The 20,245-nt window shown below is 29.6% G+C and overlaps 1 protein-coding gene and 1 long non-coding RNA gene across 6 annotated transcripts; one reads left to right on the forward strand and one right to left on the reverse strand.

The window, feature by feature from the left end:
- Nucleotides 1–619: 619 nt before the first annotated feature.
- On the reverse strand, nt 620–4,725 carry LOC128667653 (uncharacterized; the record flags this gene model as incomplete). Its single annotated transcript, XM_053738680.1, has 4 exons — nt 620–2,190; nt 2,361–2,440; nt 3,922–3,981; nt 4,153–4,725. Coding segments are annotated over 4 exons (1,398 nt in total), but the record flags the coding sequence as incomplete, so codon positions are not given.
- Nucleotides 4,726–8,186: 3,461 nt separating this feature from the next.
- LOC103580824 (uncharacterized) lies at nt 8,187–16,472 on the forward strand. 5 transcript variants are annotated; one of them, XR_008403509.1, is made up of 10 exons: nt 8,187–8,517; nt 8,861–9,034; nt 9,202–9,434; nt 9,691–9,891; nt 9,990–10,106; nt 10,640–10,731; nt 11,302–11,468; nt 14,819–14,907; nt 15,156–15,383; nt 15,780–16,472. It is a non-coding gene; the product is annotated as an uncharacterized LOC103580824 (long non-coding RNA). The 5 variants fall into 5 exon arrangements; XR_008403508.1 differs by having other exon boundaries at nt 14,841–14,907; XR_001345102.2 differs by having other exon boundaries at nt 14,841–15,383.
- The last annotated feature ends 3,773 nt before the right edge of the window (nt 16,473–20,245 follow it).

Genomic DNA, 20,245 nt, shown 5'->3' on the forward strand with positions numbered 1-20,245 from the left:
GAAATGACTTCGTCATTAAAAACAGGAACCTATGAGAAAATAATAAAATTTACGAAATTCCTGTTTTAATAAGAACATGTGAGAAAATTATTCTGTTGCTAATAATTGGATCCTATGAGAAAATAATAAAATTTATCATTTTCCCGTTCATATGAGAATGTATGAGGAAATGATTTCGTCAATAAAAACAGGAATCTATGAGAAAATAATAAAATTTACGAAATTCCTGTTTTAATAAGAACATGTGAGAAAATTATTCTGTTGCTAATAATTGGATCCTATGAGAAAATAATAAAATTTATCATTCTCCCGTTTGTATGAGAAAATAATTTTATCGGTAATAATTGGATTTTATCAGAATATAATTTTCATTCTCACCGAACCTAATTACTGCAAAAATGAGTTTGATCAGGTGTTGTTGGTAATTTATCGGATTATATGAGAAAATAATTTTTGATTCTACAAAAACTACACGGAGAAAAATGTCAAGTGAATATACCTATACAGCACAGTAATATTTACATTACTCTCTATTTTATGTTCTGTCGTTCTCATACACAAACTGTAGAGTAATGTAATTATTACTGTGTTGCATAAGCATATTTACTTGATATTTTTCTCCGTGTATGATAATCAGTGACACGAACTCTTCATCACTTATGTGGGCTTATATAAGAACACCTAACATAATTTCATTTATATTCGTTACTAATTATCAAAAGTTAATAATGCATTGAAAACGTTTTATTGACAAAAAGTAAGTTCAGAATAATATAATTTTTTTATAAGTATTAAAACAGGTATTTATTTTTTATTATCATAACTAGGTACTAAAATATTCGTATTCTTCAATAGATATTAATTTCACTGGATTTCAACAATGTTGTTGAATTCATATATAGTCATCTGATGTAGTATCTGAATTCGGTGATGTTATTTTGGAGATACTTATAAAAATTACTTTCGATTGTACATCGACAATTGGGATATTAATTAACATTTCATGAAATTTATCTATATGTAATATATGACTAACAAAGTTTATTTCATTATTCATAGGCTTAACTTTTAAATATTTCACACTCATATATGTTTTATCTTCCAAAATGATAAAATTTTGAATCTGCGCAATGCGGGAATCGTTTAATTGAATAAAACTGTTATCAGATTTATTAGTTTTAGTATAAGACTTACTATGATAAACGCGACCTGTATATATACATTTATTATATGACACTTGAAGATTGCTCAAATAATAATTATTTACTTTTAATTAATAAGGCCCCGTCACTTGTGCAATTATAGTTTGTAGTCACTTCTTTTCGATTACTGATTATATTTTTACAAAATACCCATGGCTCTTCATCAGGGGCAGTAGATAGATAATTATTAATAGCAGTACGTTTCAATGTTCGATTTGCCACCTGGTTTAGCACTCCTTTAGGTCCTGTAATGTCTTGTTTGAAACAATAAATGTTACTCTCAAAAGCATTAGCAGCAGTCGCTCACAATGGCCCATTTTTTCTAACACTGCTGACAATATGTAATAGAGAATGAACGTTAAAAGTCATAAATAAAGTGCCATAGAAATTTTGACAGCCATCAACAAATAATAATAGATCGATTTCACACTGTACTAAATCTTCATCAGTTATCTTCAAGGAAAGAAGCTTGTGAATACTTCTCACAAACAGTTTGTATGACTCTAAAAGTTCATCATCTAAAATTCCTGATAAACAGGGGATGCTATAAAATAAGAGCCAAGATCTCCATTCCGCTGCTTTCCATTTACATTTATCTTTTAGTACTCGAGGCACGTGATGAATTTCAGTCGGTGGTTTTATAGATATTAATCGACTATCAATCAAAGCACGTTGAGGAGATTTTAAAAACTTATCATTCCAAGTGTTCCAAAGTTGTTTAGTGACACCCAAGAGAACACTGTGCATATATTCATATGAAAACCCCCAAACACAGTCAAAATCACGCAAAGAAGAGAGCACACTCTTTCCTTTCACACCTCTTACAGAACTTTTTAAGTTTGCTTTATTTTGGCAATGAGTTTCTACATGTTTATTCTGTTGATCAACATCGTTTAAATATGATTCATGAGTACGATCTTCAGGTGTTTCAGATGTTAATAAGTACCTCATACTATGATCATTATAATTTCCACAAATATAACACCAACTGAAACCTTAATATGCATTGAATTGAAATGGACATTGCATAAGAGGTCTAGCAACAGAGTCAACAGGGAAACAAAAAAGTGTACAAAAGTAAGCTAAGACATTTTGTAACGGGGTAAAATTTAATTTATCATAAAGGAAAATCGTGGTTTCCCACGGCTGGTCAGTTACCCGAGCCGAAACCCCAAATAAGTACCCGTTAGAGTTTTTCGACTTGTTGCCGGGTGCGCTAATTGAAGAAGCTCAGACTCCTGTCCCAAAATTAATTAAGTGGGGAGGCCATTTTCCGGAAGTTGCCGAAAATGGCCGAGCTGAAAATATATAACCACAGGACAGCAGCAAAATCAGAGAGAGTCGGTCGAGCCGACAAGGTTAACGGACGTCCATCTGCCGTGAGCCTTATCCAGAAGACCGGAAACCAAGGAAAGACCAAGAGAAGCTAGATAGACGCCAATGGTATCATCCGGTAAGCAAGTGAAAAGTTGAGTGTTAACATCGTAGTGCTGTGCGTAAATCAATTCTCGGCAGGTAAACCAGAATTAATAAACTAATTAATATCGAGTATAAAACCATCGGAAGTATTAATAAACTAGAGTCTCCGATAGAATAAATTCTCGGTGGGGAAAGCCAGAACTTATTGTAAAGAAATAAAATAATAATTAACCACGTGTTTGGTAAAATAATTCTCGGCAGCGAGGCCAGAATTTATTAATCATTAATTATAAATTAAAGAGGAAAATTTCTCGGCAGGAGGCCAGAAATTATAATAGTTATTAAATCATTGTTATATAATAATTTAATCGGTAATTTAATAAGATAAAATTTACAAGACTGAAAATCAAGTGCTGTGAAAATCGTGATAAAAGATTGAGATTTTAATTAATTAAAATTGCGAGTAATAAGTTGATGTCCGTAAATTGTTAAAAGAAATTAAAATTGAATGCGAAGAAAGACACGAAATAGAGAGAGATAGCCTGAGACGCGCGGTCGAGAGAGATAGCGTCGGTCGCTCGAGTCAGTAAAATCTATCACTTGATGGAAATTTTTACTGAAAAATTTTGGTGAATTAAAGTAAATGATTATAAACAAAGGAAAAATTAATAGTCACTAAAATTAACTCTTAATATCGGAATTTGTAATTAGGAAAATTAAATTGTGTGTGTGTGTGTGTGTGAGTTAAGTCCAGTGGACAGTAAATTGATTAAATAAAACGTGTGTGTGTGTGCGATATAAAATGATTCCAGGGGAATTTTTAATCAATTACTTTGAAATAATTAGATCCAGGGTATCTGGCAAGTTGCCGATTTTGTTTTAGTATTGATCCAGGGGATCAGGCCGGTGGCCATTATAAATAAGTCCAGGGGACTCAGTGTTAAATAGATCCAGGGGATCAGGCCAGTGGCCAACTAAATATTTTAATTTATAAAGTCCAGGGGACTAAGTAATTAATGAAATAAAGTCCGATGGACTCCGTAGTAATAAAATAATTATAAGTGAAATAAAACCCGGTGGGGTAAAATTGTGTGTGATAAATAAAATTGTTAATTATATTAATAAAAGTATTGTGTAATAAATTTAATTCCTCATCCTTTCTCACTCTTGTAAAATTCAACGACCCTGAATTTTCTAAATTTAACATCTCCGGTTCTGGAAGGCCGAGTCTTATTTTCCAGTAGCGCCCTTATTAAAATCAATTAATAAAGGGGCCAAATTTGGCAAGGTTGAAAAATACCCTGTTACAATTTCCACTTTTATTTACGATCTTGATACCAGTTTCCATAAGATCTTTTATCTGTTGAATGAAAATATTTGAATATAAGTTCATAAAAGTTGGTTTAAGCTCTTCAGTTGTATACCATAATGCTGTTAAGAGTATTATTTTATTGCGTATTTCTTTAGGTAATTCATTGATGACACATTGCACCGGCCAAAAACTATGACGATTACTTTCAAATTATGGGGCTCCATCAGTATTAGCATTTAGTGTTAAAACAATACTATCATTAGTGTTATTGGAATTGATGTAATGAGTAATGACATATCTTTCGCTGTTTCTTATGTCATAAGCATTATTATTGCTATTTATTTCTTTAATATTATCTGCAATCATGTCTTGCACTGATTCATTCTCTAGCAATGACTGTATTTGATATCTTAAATTCATTATCAAAAATTTATTGTCAGCTGAAAGTGTATATTCTTTACAGCACTTTTTACAATATCCTCTATCAGATTTAATAATTTTACTTCTAGGTATAGGATCTTCTAAAGCGATATGGCATGTTTCGCAATAAAATACATAATTTATGACATTGTCTGGTGGATCAAAAAGTTTAGACATTAAATATTTGGAAACATCCAAGTTCACAGTAGTTGGACCAGCTAGATATTTCACCAACTCCAAAATCGCCTGTCGGGCTTCATCAGAAAGGTGGAAACGTAGACATAAAGCTGTCACCATTAAAAAAACTTCCCATGCTGTTGTTTGGGAAACATCGGGTTTTGGTAGTATTCTTTTTTCTCTTTCTCCGCCGGGTTACCATCCCAATTTAATTCCACCAATGCTATTGTTTAAATTATTCGTTTCTTGAGTTGCAGTAATAACTTTTTCTTTATAATAATTGGTTTCATCTATTATCATCTTTGGTAATGATTTTTGTTTCCAATTTTCTTTTGTTGTTGAGTCTGAACTGTCGGTGCTGAGATTTTCCAAATTATTTGGTTTTATAGAATCAGAGTTCAAACCTTAAAAAATATAACATGGAATTAAATTATCTAATTTATAATTTCATTGAACTTTAAGTTGATATTTTGCAGTAATTCCTAACTAAATGAATAAACGAGAAGCAGACTAAATAATTTATTTATTTATTTATAACCAACGAATTTCTAAGCAAGTTAAAAAAATGTTAAGTAAGTTGAATTGCTTTCTTCAAGTTTAGATTTAAGAAATCGGGGAAAAAATTTATTAGATTAATGATTTAAATAACCATAAAAATTACGAAATAATCCGTCCTTCATTCAACTAGCTACATTAGATTAGCAGCCATGCTAACTGATTCATGGAAATTTATTATAACAAAATATTTTCCTACGTTATACGCAATTTAGATCATTTATGTATCAAAGTTTTTAAAAATCTAGCCATGAAAAATAATTTACCGATAAAAGTTTTTTATTTATGCATACTTTCAAGGTCCGGTTCGTACGCCCAGCTACCGTTAACCGAATGCTCAATCGAGATATCAATCCTCTAGCTACGAACACCGTCGAGTGTCCAGAGTTCAGTACGGTTCAGAGTTTGATTCCCAAAAGAACTGATGAGCTAAAGTCCATGGTCTTTTTATATGATCCTCACATATGAAAAGTGGTGGTAACCAATTTCCCATACGAGAGGACTCGTACTCGCCCGAAAATTTTAGGCCCATGCACACGTGTGATCCCTGGGAAACAGATTTTGACTATTAAGTAGGCTGATGACCTGGCGCCACTCTGTCGCCGAGCATGCTCGTGTAGTAAACCATAAATTTGGAGGTTTCCATTAGCTTTCTTTAGTTTCCAAGAATCACATGCAGGTGCGCATGAGTTGGGTGGTCTATAGTTTTAAGATGAAAAATCAAAAAAAAGATTGCCGTTCTATGCTTAGATTATTAAATGGAGACGGATACATAAATATTAAAAGTACGTTAAGTAAAAATGATGAAATTTTCAGAAAGAGAAATATATAATACGCGTGGTCCATTAGTACAATACGACTTAATTGTAAAGCGTTGACAACGCTCAGGTAGGTATATTTGTCCGGTACGACTTCTGGCGTCAGTAAGTCGGCGTTATACATACCAAGGTTTACGTACAGGAGGTTTTAGTGTGTACTTATTTTGGAAGAGAGGAAAAAAAAAAATTAAAAATTTTTGAATGTAGCAGCCGTGACATAGTATTTCATTCTTTTCCTTAATATTATCTGTAATTAATAAATAAATGAAATTATAAATAAAACTGATCGAAATACAAATTATTTAAATGAATATTTTATCATAATTATTATTGAACCCTCGCGGACTTGAAATCACTGTGAAATCACAGTGAATTCACTCTCACCGTAATTTGACGGTGTATTTACGGTGATTTCATAGTGAATTCACAGTGATTTTGTGCTATTTTGTCATTGTGATTTAGTAGTGATTTCACTGTGATTTTACTGCGAGTTTACAGTAAATTTAGGGTGATTTCATCATGATTTCACAGTAAATTAATGCTGATTTCACAATGATTTCACAGTAAAGTAATAGTGATTTCACCATGATTCCACAGAAAATTTATGATGATTTGCCTATAGTTTTATGGTGATTTTAGAATAGCAAAAAAAAAGTTGTTCAAACATTCTTCAACTTTTTTTAAATAAATTGAATATTTGTGTCATGATGGCCATTTTTAATTTTTGTTTGTATTCTTTTTTTTTTATTTCAAAGTTCTCTGAACACTTAAAAATTTTCAAGATGTGTTTTGAGAAATAAGTTTAATGGAAAAAATTGCAAAAAGCTTCAAAGTTTGATATTATAGAATGACAAAAAAAAAAAAAAAAAAAATGGTAGTCATTGAAAATTTAGGTTTTTTTTTTTTATTTGAAAAAAAAGGATGGTAGGTTTTAATAATTTTTTTGTATTTTTTTTCCACAGTGAATTTCCAGTAAATTCATAGTGAATTTCCAGTAAATTCATAGTGAATTTACTGTAAGTTCATTGGAAATTTACTGTGAATTCACTATATATTCACTGTAAATTTACTGTATATTCACTGTGAATTTACTGTAAATTTACTGGAAATTCACTGTGGATTCAGTGTGAATTGGCTGTGGTACCACACTAAAATCACTGCAATACCACTGTGAGGTAACTATGAATCGACTGTGATAACATAATAAGATCACTGTGAAACCACTATCGAATCACTGTGAGATAACCATAAAACTACAGTGACCGAATGGCACAAAATCACGGTGATTTCACTGTAATTTCATCATAATCTCACAATGTTTTTACTATAATCTCACTGTGATTTCACTGTGATTTTACAGTGATTCCAGGTCCGCGAGGGAATGTATAACATACCTTATTTCGATAATTAATAATATATATTAACCGGTGAATAGTAATATTGTCAATGTGTTCAAACGTATTTTTTACAGCGATAACAGATGACTTAAAATTTAATATTTATTTTGACCGATTATACATGTCACTGTCTACATTTTGTAGGTTAGATTATTGTAAGATCGAGACGTTTATAACACTAAAGTTGATATTATCAATTTTTTCAAGTAACTTCAATACTACTAAAGAATACTATTTTTATGATATTAAATAAGTATCATATAAAAAACAATAGAGTAGAAAATCAAACAATTATAGCAACATTAAATCATACGAACGCGGCTTTTTTTATTAAAGATAAAAAAATAATATTTAATTTACGCTTGCGGACTAGATATATGTGCACAACTTGTGCGCGCTTATTTTAATGCGCGCGCTTTTTTAAATGCATAAAACAAAAAAAAATATCTACTAATTTAAGAATTTATAAATTCATCCTGTCATTTTTAGAGGTTCGATAATCAGCCAATCTGACGAGTTATTAGTATGCCTCTAAAAATTTCAAGATCGATTTATAAATTGTTAAATTAGTAGATATTTAATTTTCTGTATTATTCATTTAAGAAGTTGTGCGTTGTGATAGACGCGTGGCTGTTCCGTATCAACCGTCTAAAAGTCCCGAGAGGTAACAGCAAGACAGCCGAGACGAATTGACTATTTTGTTACCACCAAAGCTTTAATAGCTGTATTTATTTAATATTTATTGAATACTTTTTAATAAAAAGAAATTATATTAATTATTACTGTTTTTTAATTATTAATAGTTAAATATAATAATATAATAGTATACGTAAAACTACAGACGCACCGAAATTTTCTACACAAGTATTCAGTGCACACGCGCAAACTTTTTTTCTGCAGAAAGCGACCAATGAGGCTTATTCTTCATCTTGATTATTGATTTTTTCCCACCTAAGTTCACATTTGAACGGCGTGACTTTCGCGTTACACAAATCTGTTACGAATTACGCCATTCTAAGCATCATCATGTATATTAAAATTTTATTTTTTATTTTTTTAAATAATTATTTAGTTTATCTACTTTAAAATCACAATTACTAAGATATTTATCAAATATTCTTTCGTATTTAGTATATTATAAATAAGTGAGTTTACTTTCCAGTTTATATTGGTAATTTTTTGTCTGGTTACAAGTTTTATGAATAACATGAGTTCAGGTAAGAATGTATATAACTATATATTAATTTTTTTATAATTGTTAACTATATGATTGTTATTAAAATGATATGGAATATTATGTAACTTGGTTATTGTAATAACTTTTTTAACACATTCTACTTATATCTAGAATTAATTAATTAATTAAATTTATTTATATATATATATATATATATATATATATATATATATATATATTGTTTATTTCAACGTAAGTACTATTTTCAAAAAAAAAGTTTTTAAACTTTGAATGAATTGATGCTATTCAATAATTCGGCTTCTTAATAGTTCAACACTCCGAGCAATCATTTAATTTCTGTTAAAATATTTTCTTTTCCATAGCAGATGAAAATGACCATAAATGGGATTATGTTGGTTTCAGTAGTAGTGATAGAAAAACTGTACCCTTGTACATAAAAAAATTTGACGTACTTCGTCATGACAAAAATAAGTGTTACTGGATATTTAAAGAATCTGAAAACAAATATGCTAAAGGAGTTGTCTTGTTAACTGCAGGTATTTAATTATTTACATATACCATGAAAATTTTATTTATTTATGTTTGCACTGTTAAACAAAATTAGGATTACAAATTCGAATTTTTTTTATCAACATACAAAAGAATGCCTAAATCACCTTAAATTTATAGAACTGTCAAATTTTATTGATTTCGTTTTTTTCAGCAACCAATAAAGAGATAATAACTACAGTAAATCGAAAACGACCGGCTATGCCAAATTTAAATAAATGTAACAGCGCATCATCACTTAGTGAATTCGAAATTTCTACAAAAAAAGCAAAAGCTGATGACAAGCCAAAAAATACCAATAGAATACTTAAGTCTCTTAATTTAAGTAAGAAAATTGATGAGATCAGACAAATATCAACTGAGTCTCACAAAATTTCCAACGAAAAAGTATGAGTATTGATCAATATTTAAAATTTATGAATATTTAAAAAATTTGAAAATAATATGTTTAAATTTTATGGTTTGCCACGTAATTCCCCTCTTTTCATTTAGAGCTAGTAAAGTTTAAACTATATAATAATCGGGTTAAATAGGGAAACTCTTTTTCTTATTTATTAATTTTTGTATAACTGTTTTTTCAATCTTTGATGAAAAAATGAAAATTTACGAATGTAAAAATATGAATACATAGAATATTTTACAGGTGAAGACTGTACCATCTGGAAAATCATCAAAACCAAAAGTAATTGGTATGACTGCCATCAAGCCACCGACAAAGACTTCCACAACCGAACAAGTCAATGGAAAAAAATAAAATAACTCAAGTAATTAAAAAGATCATGCTACTGCGTCAATATTAGACAACCTTGATTCAACAAAAAATGATGCTAATACTGTTCCACAGGTTTGTATATTTAAGTATTTAAGTAATATAAGTAAGTAACAATAAAATAAAATTTCACTACGAGTGATGTGTAATTTTTATCTTTGTTTTTGTCATAGAATTTATCAACAGAGGTACAGAGCAATGAAAAAGAATTGTTAGAAGATGATCCAAGTTTTCTTGAAAAAGCTGAGATTCTTCATGAATCAGTAAAGAATTCTTCAATTGAACAAAAGGTAAATTAATATATTAAAATTTTTACAATTAGTGCAGCAATGAATTCGTGCTCTCTAAACATGAGTAAGTGCAAAAAGTGAATATTCACTAATTATGAGTGCCAGCAGAACTACTTTGAAATTAATGGTTTGGTTTGCATTTGGAATTTGTGAATATTCACTTATTTTCACTTATTCATGTTCAGAGAGTGAAGTAATTAAATTTAAAAAAATTTTGATATTAATATTAAAGACGTAAATATTGGGTCAACTTATCAAAAGTTCAAAACTTTCAAATTTTGTTTTTATTTGAACTGAATAAAATAGTAAAATAATGAAAAGTAGAGTAATTGATCGTAGCAATACGGAAAAATTTAGTGTCTGAATTACAATTTAAATGTATTTTTTGTTTGTTACAATATTATATTATTATTATTAATCAATTGGGTAAAATTTAGCATATTAGAGGAGCAATAATGATGTACTTAAATAAAAATTTGCAGTATAATTTTTTTAGAATACTTTTAGATTATTTATATCACAACTATAAATAGTTGCAGGATTGCAGATAAACCCAAAGCTGAAACATATGTTTCAATCAACATTTTTTTTCCTGACAGGTCTAACAATTAACCGAAAATAAATGGTTCGTAAATGAATTTTGCAATAATTTTGATAGTTTAATATTTTTTGAATTTACATTTCCAACTTGGATTTTTCTTTATTATACTCACAATTTTAAATAGTTAACTTTAATGGATGTGTGAAATGAAGTTTTGTTCTATACTATTCTCTAAAAATCTTTATTAAATATTTTATTCTAAGTGTTTGTTTTGAGAATTTCAATACTCTAAGCGTTTACCCCTGTTTGAGAAATCCGATTCATTTCAATAGAATTCGAATGAAAATTGCCAATTGAAACCGATTCATTCCCATTAAACTCATTCGGATTTCAATCGGAATTCTCAACCAGGGACTATACTGATAATGTTGCTGTATGTATTTGCGTAATATGGGGCAAATTCAGATATTTACCACATGTCCTCACAGTATCAAACTTTTTGGGTAATTTTTACTAAAGACTTCTCTGCGTGTGCTAACTCACTTTTTTTTCTATTCTCATTTTATTGGAATTGATAAAATATCTAAAAAAATTTAAAAACTTCTAAATACGTATGTGTTAATAATTGGCTAACTTATGTATTTCTAATTTTAGAGTAAAAATTTTTCGTTCGCACATAAACGATATGAACAATTGACTAAGAAAGAAATAGAGGAAATGTTGCTACGCGTTCAAATGGAGTTGGAAGCAGAAAAAAATAAGACTGGGAAACTCGAAAATACGATTTCAAAAGTTCAAGAATTAAATTTTAATCATATCAGGTAATTATTTGATTATTAATCATCGATTTATTTAAAAATAATTTCACGTGTATCTGAACTTATTGTTAGCCAATAGATAGCAGTGTTACATGCCTATTCACAACATCTTTATTCAAGGGAAATAGTTATAACTTGACTCATTTCCTTCTCTACTTAAACTCAACTCTGCTAAAATATTTTTGCCCTCTAAAAATGAATTAGTGAAATTCACTACAAATCAGTGGATAGTCACTATTTCTACAGCTATAAGTAAACCACTAATTCAACCAGTGGTATATACTTATAGCTGGTTCCCAGTGAATATTCACTAATTCGAAGTCAATTTCACTGATTCATTTTTAGAGAGTGAACTAGCTTCAACTCTAATCAGTTATATCGTCACTTACCTTCAACTAGACTCAGTGACAACTTTATTTAGTTACAACTCTACTCACAAAACTTTGTATTTTATCGACAGGCTAAAATACGAGAATAGGGTTACAGTTGAGTAAAGCTGTTGTTGAGTCTAGTTCAAGCAAAGTAAACATATAACTGAGTTGAGTTCAAGCTGAGTTACAAAATATTTGAGTTGAGTTGAGGCTGAGTAAAGAAGAAAATGAGAAGAGTTATAACCATTTCTCTTATTGAGTATAGATGTTGTAAGTAGACATGTAACACTGTCACTATTATTTCTTTAAGTTTGTATGGTTTTGTCTGTACTTAATCACCTTCAGATAAAATGATCACGATGGATCATATAAATAAATAATTAATATAATGTTCATTTTATTTTCATAATACCCCTCGCGGACTTGGAATCACTGTGAAATCACAGTGAATTCACTCTCACCGTAATTTGGCGGTGTATTTACGGTGATTTCATAGTGAATTCACAGTGATTTTGTGCCATTTTGTCATTGTGATTTAGTAGTGATTTCACTGTGATTTCACTGCGAGTTTACAGTAAATTTAGGGTGATTTCATCACGATTTCACAGTAAATTAATGCTGATTTCGCAATGATTTCACAGTAAAGTAGTGGTGATTTCACAGTGAATCAATAGTGTTTTCACCATGATTTCGCAGTGAATTAATGACGATTTTACTATGATTTCGCAGTAAATTAATGGTGATTTCCCCATGATTCTACTGTAAATTAATGGTGATTTCACCATAATTTCACAGTAAATTAATAGTGATTTCACCATGATTCCACAGAAAATTTATGATGATTTGCCTATAGTTTTATGATGATTTTAAAATAGCAAAAAAAAAGTTGTTCAAACATTCTTCAACTTTATTATGTACTTTTTTTAAATAAACTGAATATTTGTGTCATGATGGCCATTTTTAATTTTTGTTTGTATTCTTTTTTTTTTTATTTCAAAGTTCTCTGAACACTTAAAAAATTTCAAGATGTGTTTTGAGAAATAAGTTTAATGGAAAAAATTACAAAAAGCTACCGAAAACCACTATCGAATCACTGTGAGATAACCATAAAACTACAGTGACCGAATGGCACAAAATCACGGTGATTTCACTGTAATTTCATCATAATCTCACAATGTTTTTACTATAATCTCACTGTGACTTCACTGTGATTTTACAGTGATTCCAGGTCCACGAGGGCATGTAGGGTAATAGCTACTACAGTTGATAAAGAAGATATTAAATTGTCAATTAATGAAAACTCGTTAAAAATTTTTTGTATTGAGAGTTTTATTGATTGGAAAAATACATCTAAGACGATTGAAAAGTGAAAAAAAAAAAAAATCTGTCTATCGGTTGACTCTGCGGGCCAGCCCCAAAACTTCCCGCTGTATTCAAGCTCCTCGAGCTCAAAAACATTGTTGTGAATGCATTTTCGAGCTGTTCGAGCTCGAAAATACTATTGTATGCCATTATTTTCGGAAAAAACCGTTTTTTAACATTTCTTTCTCCCACGATATCTTACGAGAAAATTAACTGATCGAGATGGTTAAGGCGGCAATCGACGCGTTTTACTGAATTCCTGTGCTGGTTAGATTTTGGAATTGATCGATCAAGTCATTTCTGAAAAATTTGAAAAAAAAAAATTTTTTCTTTGTTTTTCTTCCATATCTTAAAGTCTATTTGATCGATCGATTTGAAATTTGCTGAAAAGTTGACGCCCAATAAACTCTTTTGATTGTTACCTCAAACATTTTAATCGGTCACTTCATTAAAAAGATATTAAAAGTTTACATCTATACACATACACGTACGCGCGCGCGTACCTACAGACACTCGGACATTCTTCTGAAAATGGTCAGAATAGCTTCCTAGGACCTCAAAACGTCGACATCTGATGGAAACTCGATTTTCGAAAATCGGGATGAAACAATAACTTCCCGAATTTTTAAAAATTAGTCATTTTCTCAGCGGGAAGTTAAAAAATAGAGAAGTTATCAGTTTCGGTCAGATTTTAAAAAACCAAGCTTTTAAGAGACCTCGACGATTCAAGGTCCTATATAAGCTATTCTCACTAATTTCAAAATAATGCCCGAGTGTATGTATGTATGCATGTATTTATGTACGTGCGTACATATGTAAATATTATATATTACTTCAAAACGGATTAACCGATTTAGATCGTTGATTCAGTAGGATTAATTCAAAATCATAATCAACTCTAAAACTCTAAGCAATGTTGAAAGCCTCTTAGCCATCAAAATCGAATGATTTGTTCAACAGGTATCTATGATGGAAAATTAAAAAAATAACAATTTGGCTCATTTTTTGCAGACAAGTCATAATGAAAATTACTAGTTATTTCAAAAATGACACCAACTCTTTACTTTATAGTCTCTTTGATCGCCAGATAGATTATTGCAGTTTATATATTAGTTTGCATATTATCAACAATAAAATTGAAAAATTGCCGTTGTTTGCATTTTTCTCATCTAATTTATTTATTAACACTCAAATCTGATATAAAATGCATTTATCACTCTATCTTAATTGCTTAAAATAATTTTCTTTCAAATACATAATTGAATCAAGCATAATTATGAATCAAACTTGAAAAAACGTTTGTTTATTAATTATTTTTGATTTATCGAATTTTTAAGTCTTAATGAAAAATATAACTTTTTTCGAAATTGAAGAGCTTGAAAATACCAATGTATTTAACGATAATGTCGTGCTAGATTCACTTGAAAATCTCAACGACAATGTTTTCAAGTTGAAGGAGTTCCGGCATGTCTTAACAACGCCAATAATAATGTTTTCGAGCACTTTGAGCTCGTAAACAATGGGAAGTTTTGGTGTTGGCCCACAAGGTCAGCTAATTACCAGATTTTTTTTTAGTATTTCTCAAAATAATAATTTGTTTTATTTCATGTAATGATATAGTTAAAAATTTTATCAAAACTAGCAAAGAAAGAAATGCTGAGGAGCTGGCATTACCTCGAGTTGGTTACAAAGATACTCATGAAAACAAGGTAAGGATTCTTTTGTATAGTTATTTACATTGAGTTCGAACTGAAGGGGTGTAAGTGACCCAAAAATTTCTTTTGGAATACATGTTTTTGAGAAAACAATTTTATCAGATCAAATCCACTTCTTTTGACAGAATTTTCTTTTGTTACTTATATCTCTTCGGTTTAAACCCCTTCATATGCACTTGTAACTAAATTATATCATTACAGGCTGTTTAAATATTTCGTTAAATAATACTAACTTTTTATAGGTTCACATTGGACAAAATGTTTGGATTAGGAGTTTAGCTCACTTATGGCAAACAACAGCTCAAATCAATTAATAAGAGATATGTGTCAGGTTGTGTCTTCTCCTGAAGAAATAGTAAAAAGTACAATAACAGGACGCTCGGGTAACAAAAATCTAAAACAAAAATTAGAATCACAAGTTGACTTAAATAGAGAAAGTCTAGACCCAGTTAAAATACTAGCTATAAGAGGTACTTTAGTACTATTGGTTATCTCTCTTGTACTATTGACTTTTCTTCCACTCAATGTCGCTTACTCACTTTAGTTCGTATTGAAATTTTGAGATAGAAATCTTTTAATAATGAAAATGTTTTTACAAATCAGTGGCACAATAAATTTTGTTACTTTAAAGCTTTATACATACATTTTTTTTTTATAATATGTTAATTTTTGGAAATATTCTTGAGAGAATTATTTGAATCATACGTGAAATTCTTTTATTTTTTTTTAATTAATCTGATCTACATATCAATTGGGTGATTATCAATATTTTGTTTTACAGTTGATCAAAAATTCTGATTTTTCAAAATTATATTCACGATTTTGCTACAAAAAAAGACTTAAATTTGCATTTTTCTTTGTTTTAGATCTATTATCGTATTTTCTAAACACTAGATGCAATCATTTTGACCCGCTGAAAAAGATAAAATTTTAGGTGATTTTCGTAAAACTATCGATTCATTTGTATGAGATGAAAAAAAAAAAACTGATTCCAAAAAAATCTAGTGCAAAAATTACTGATATGATGAATGCATCTACTTCTGGAATCTCAAGTAACACTGGAACTGAAGACCAGATTAATTTGAGTAATTATGAAAAGTATATTGAAATGATGAATCCGATTGATGAAAATGATTCTATAATAGATAATATATTAGAAAATGAACCTCTCGGTAGTTCAATTTCTGAAGAGAGTCATGAGAATGCAGAGTTTGCAATAACTGAAGAACAAAATGAAAAAAAAAAAAAAACCAAACTTTGATGGTACAGATGGTGATGGAGACCAAAGTAGTAGTAGTAGTGAGATATCTAAGAAGGACCAAGATTAATGATAGTAATAATTAGTGATAATAATAATATTATTATTATTACTACTATTATTATTAAAATGCAACAATACGAGAAAAAATGTGGCTTGACGTACCTAAATCTTATGAATAATAATCATTATTATTCATTAAAAAATATTTTAATAATCGATATTAATAAAAGAATGTGTCCGGTTATCGGCCGGATTTTATTGCGACCGACGTACAATAATATAAAAAAATTGATATTAATATAAGAAATACACCCAATAAAAATTGAAAATTCAACGATGTTTTTGAATTAATGAAAAAATTATAGAATTGGTTGATATTTTCACATATTACATATTTATTATAATTATATGAATTTGTTCAGTTTTGTTTAAAAATAAGAAATCTTTGATAACTATAAAAGCTATGTGTGTATGACTTATTGTCTCTTGTAATTAATAGTATTTACGCATATAACACATATCATCTATCTATTGCATCTTGTTCTTCATGCAAATATGCTTTTTGTACCTTCTTCGCTCTGTATAAATTATAATTTCAAAAATTTCCAAAACAATGTCACCTACAGACTTACATGAACAAAAAATACCTATTTTCCCATTCATTCTTTTACAATGGTAAGAGTGATATAAACTAGTACCCATAGAATCTTATAAGAAATTGACGCATTGCAAATTATTTTCTTATAGATTCCCATAAGAATGTCGCCTGCAAATTTACGTAAATATAATAAAATTATTTCCCCATTCATTCTCATATAACAACAAGAAACAAGACGTGTACATTTCCAATTGATTCTCTTACGAAATATAAGTATGACCCATTCCTATTCATTCTGATGAAAACGTGAACATGTACAACAAACTTTATATAAGAATGAATGAGACGTAAGTTCAAGGATTTGGTTAGTTTTTATCAGATTATTCTCGAATTTGAATATATTCTCATAGATTCTAATATGGTCTATCATTTTTCGATGGGACACTTTGCCGATTCATTCTCATAAAAATTTTTTTATGAAAATCTATCGGATTTTTTAAGCAGGGCAAACATTTGGTCTATTGTTTCTAATTTTTCTCAGATGCACGGAAAAAAATAGGCGCTGCAACAGGACACAGTCCTATGGGAGGAACAGGATAAAACCCTGTTGCTGCAAAAGGATTTTGTCTTGTTGCAGCACTTATTTTTTTTCCGCATGCCATCCGAAGATCCTAGAAGATATAACGAACAGTTAGTTGATAAATAACACTAGCTAATAACATAATTAGAAAAAAATTAAAAAAAAGCAAATGTTGACAAAATTTTTACCGATCATAGTCTTTCGGCTTTGCACGAGAGTCGTATGTAAATGCGTAAAAAACATCCCTCTATAACTTAGTGACAAACCTGAGGATCGATAGATTGAATTGAACTCCTCATGGAAGAGGAGTTCAAAGACCGCGAAAGACTGAGGGCTCCAAGTCGACGCACTTTGCCCGCGCATCTCATAAATAATTTCATTTATTATTAACTCGCTTTATACAGCTCCCGGAAAATTGTCCTTCATTACTCAATTACGCAATTTGCATAAATCTTCATCGTCAGCAAATGATTTCTTAGAAATTCTGGCGTTCCTACTCAATTTACTCTTTACTTTATTCTGCCGTATTTATGTTCACCCCAACAATGGAACAACTAGCATCAAACTTTTTACTTCTAAGTATCGCAGGAATCTGGAAACCCCGCGGCTGGCATGGTATAAAAGCATTTCTTTACAATATTTATAAATTTAGCATCATGATTGCTAATCACTTATTCTTGATATCCGGGATACTGGACCTCGAGTTTCGAAACGTTGAGCTAAACTCGCTAATTGACAATGTGTCGTTACTACTGGCCATGGCTGTGGTACGTCAAAAAATTGGCTGCTTTATTTTAAATCGCACCGCAATTAAGGCAATGGTTGACACATTTGATAAAGTTCCATTCAAACCACGTGATGGCAAAGAGAAAGTCATTTCTATGAGATTCAATAGGCTCGCTAGGTAAGAATAAGTTCACGTATCGAATCCGGTCCACTGCAATTTTTAATTTTATTTTCTTCTTACAGAAACATATTAGTGCTCCAACCTATGATATTCTCAGGCGCGTTATTATTTTATTCTTCTTCACGTAAGAATATTATTGACCCTCCATACATTTTGCCATATAGAGGGTGGATTCCCTATAGTTACACGTCACCAGGAGTTTACTGGGGAACGACAATATTTCAATTTTATGCAATATACACTGCGACTGCTATTAATATTGCAGTTGACCCGTTGTTATCAGCAATTATTTGTCAAATGTGCGCGCAAATTCATATTCTGAGACATAGATTTGAGGAAATGGTTAATCAATTGAAAGTTATTGATAGTTATGATTCAGATACCGTATTCGCTGAACGTAAATTGATTGCACAGTGGGTTGAATATCACATTAATGTTTTAAGGTTAGTTTTTATTGGAAAAAAAAAAAACACATGCATATTAGGGTGCTTCAAAAAAAATTTTAATATTTTTTTTTTCACTCTTATCCCCTGAAACGTTAAAATACTATAGTTGCCGAGAAAAAAATCGTCCCAAAAGATGGGCTGTCAAGCTAAAGGTCGCTATTTTAATTTCAATTTCCCATCCGATTAACATGTCAATTTTATTTTTTTAATAAAAGTGTAATTACTCGTAAGCTGCTTAATATTTTCTAAATTTATACATAGACCTTTAAAGCTGATTCCTTAAGCTTTCCAAAACTCTACGATAAGTCATAATTATCATAATTGAAACGCCAATTGAAGCTATATGAAATGTATCGATTATGTATTTCAAAATGAAATTGTTAATCTTCATTATTTTTGTTTTGCTAGCTTTAATTGGCAATAATTTTGACTTATCATAGGTTTTTGGTAAGCTTGAGAAATTAGCTTTAGAGATCTATGCATAAATTTGATAAATAATGAGCAGCTTAGGAGTCATTACAATTTCAATGAAAAAATAAAATTTTACATGTTAATCAGATGAAAAATTAATATGAAAATAGCGATCTCTTAGAGTTGAGCTTGACAGCCCATCTTTTGGGAGGATTTTTTTCTCGGCAACCACTAACGTTTCAGAGGATAAGAGTGAAAAAAATATTTAAGTTTTTGAAGTGAAACTTCTTTACGGAGGCTAAAATTGAACGATTTGAGGCGAAAAAGGGGAAGCAGCGTTATTTTAAAGAGTGGGGGGGAGTTGAGAAGAGTCGATATATATATACAATATTGGCCATTAGATCTTGTCGGGTAGTATAGCTTCGGGAAAAAAAAATCTCTGAAAATCAAAATATGTATAACTAGTTTTCTACTAAATGTAAAAATATATGTATAATAATTGAATGTAAAATTATAGATATGTATTGTAAAATAAGTCACTAAAAAAATATGGTCAATATTTAAAAATTTGTAAAAAATTTTTGTGAGTACTAGAAAATATCTATAATTAAAAAGAACTAAATTAACAAGTTAATAAAAAGTAATTTCTATAAATAAAGAGATACCTTCATATAAATTACTGTATAAAATTTAATTGCAATAAATAAAAACATAAAAAATGAAAAATAGTTGTAATTATAAAGGTATAAAATCATTTCAATATATTTAAAATATTTTCTTTAATTAAAGAAATGAATAAACGAAAGTATGTAATTTTAAAGAGAACTAAAAAAAAATTACAATAAAACAAATTATAAAAACAAACATTCGCATAACTAAATATGTATATAAGAAAATTAAGTAAAAATTAACACCTCGATAAATAAAATATCTATAAAAAATCAATTGTTTTTGAACATCTCTATAAAATATAGTATCAAATCAAATTTGATTATAGATATCATATTTTATAGAGATGTTCAAAGACAGTTAATTTCATATAGATATTTAATTTATTGAGACGTTCATTTTTACTTAATTTTCCTATATACATCTTTAGTTATGCGAATTTTGGTTTTTAGAATTTGTT

The sequence above is a fragment of the Microplitis demolitor genome, chromosome 4, assembly GCF_026212275.2.
Source record: "Microplitis demolitor isolate Queensland-Clemson2020A chromosome 4, iyMicDemo2.1a, whole genome shotgun sequence".
Lineage (NCBI taxonomy): Eukaryota > Metazoa > Arthropoda > Insecta > Hymenoptera > Braconidae > Microplitis > Microplitis demolitor.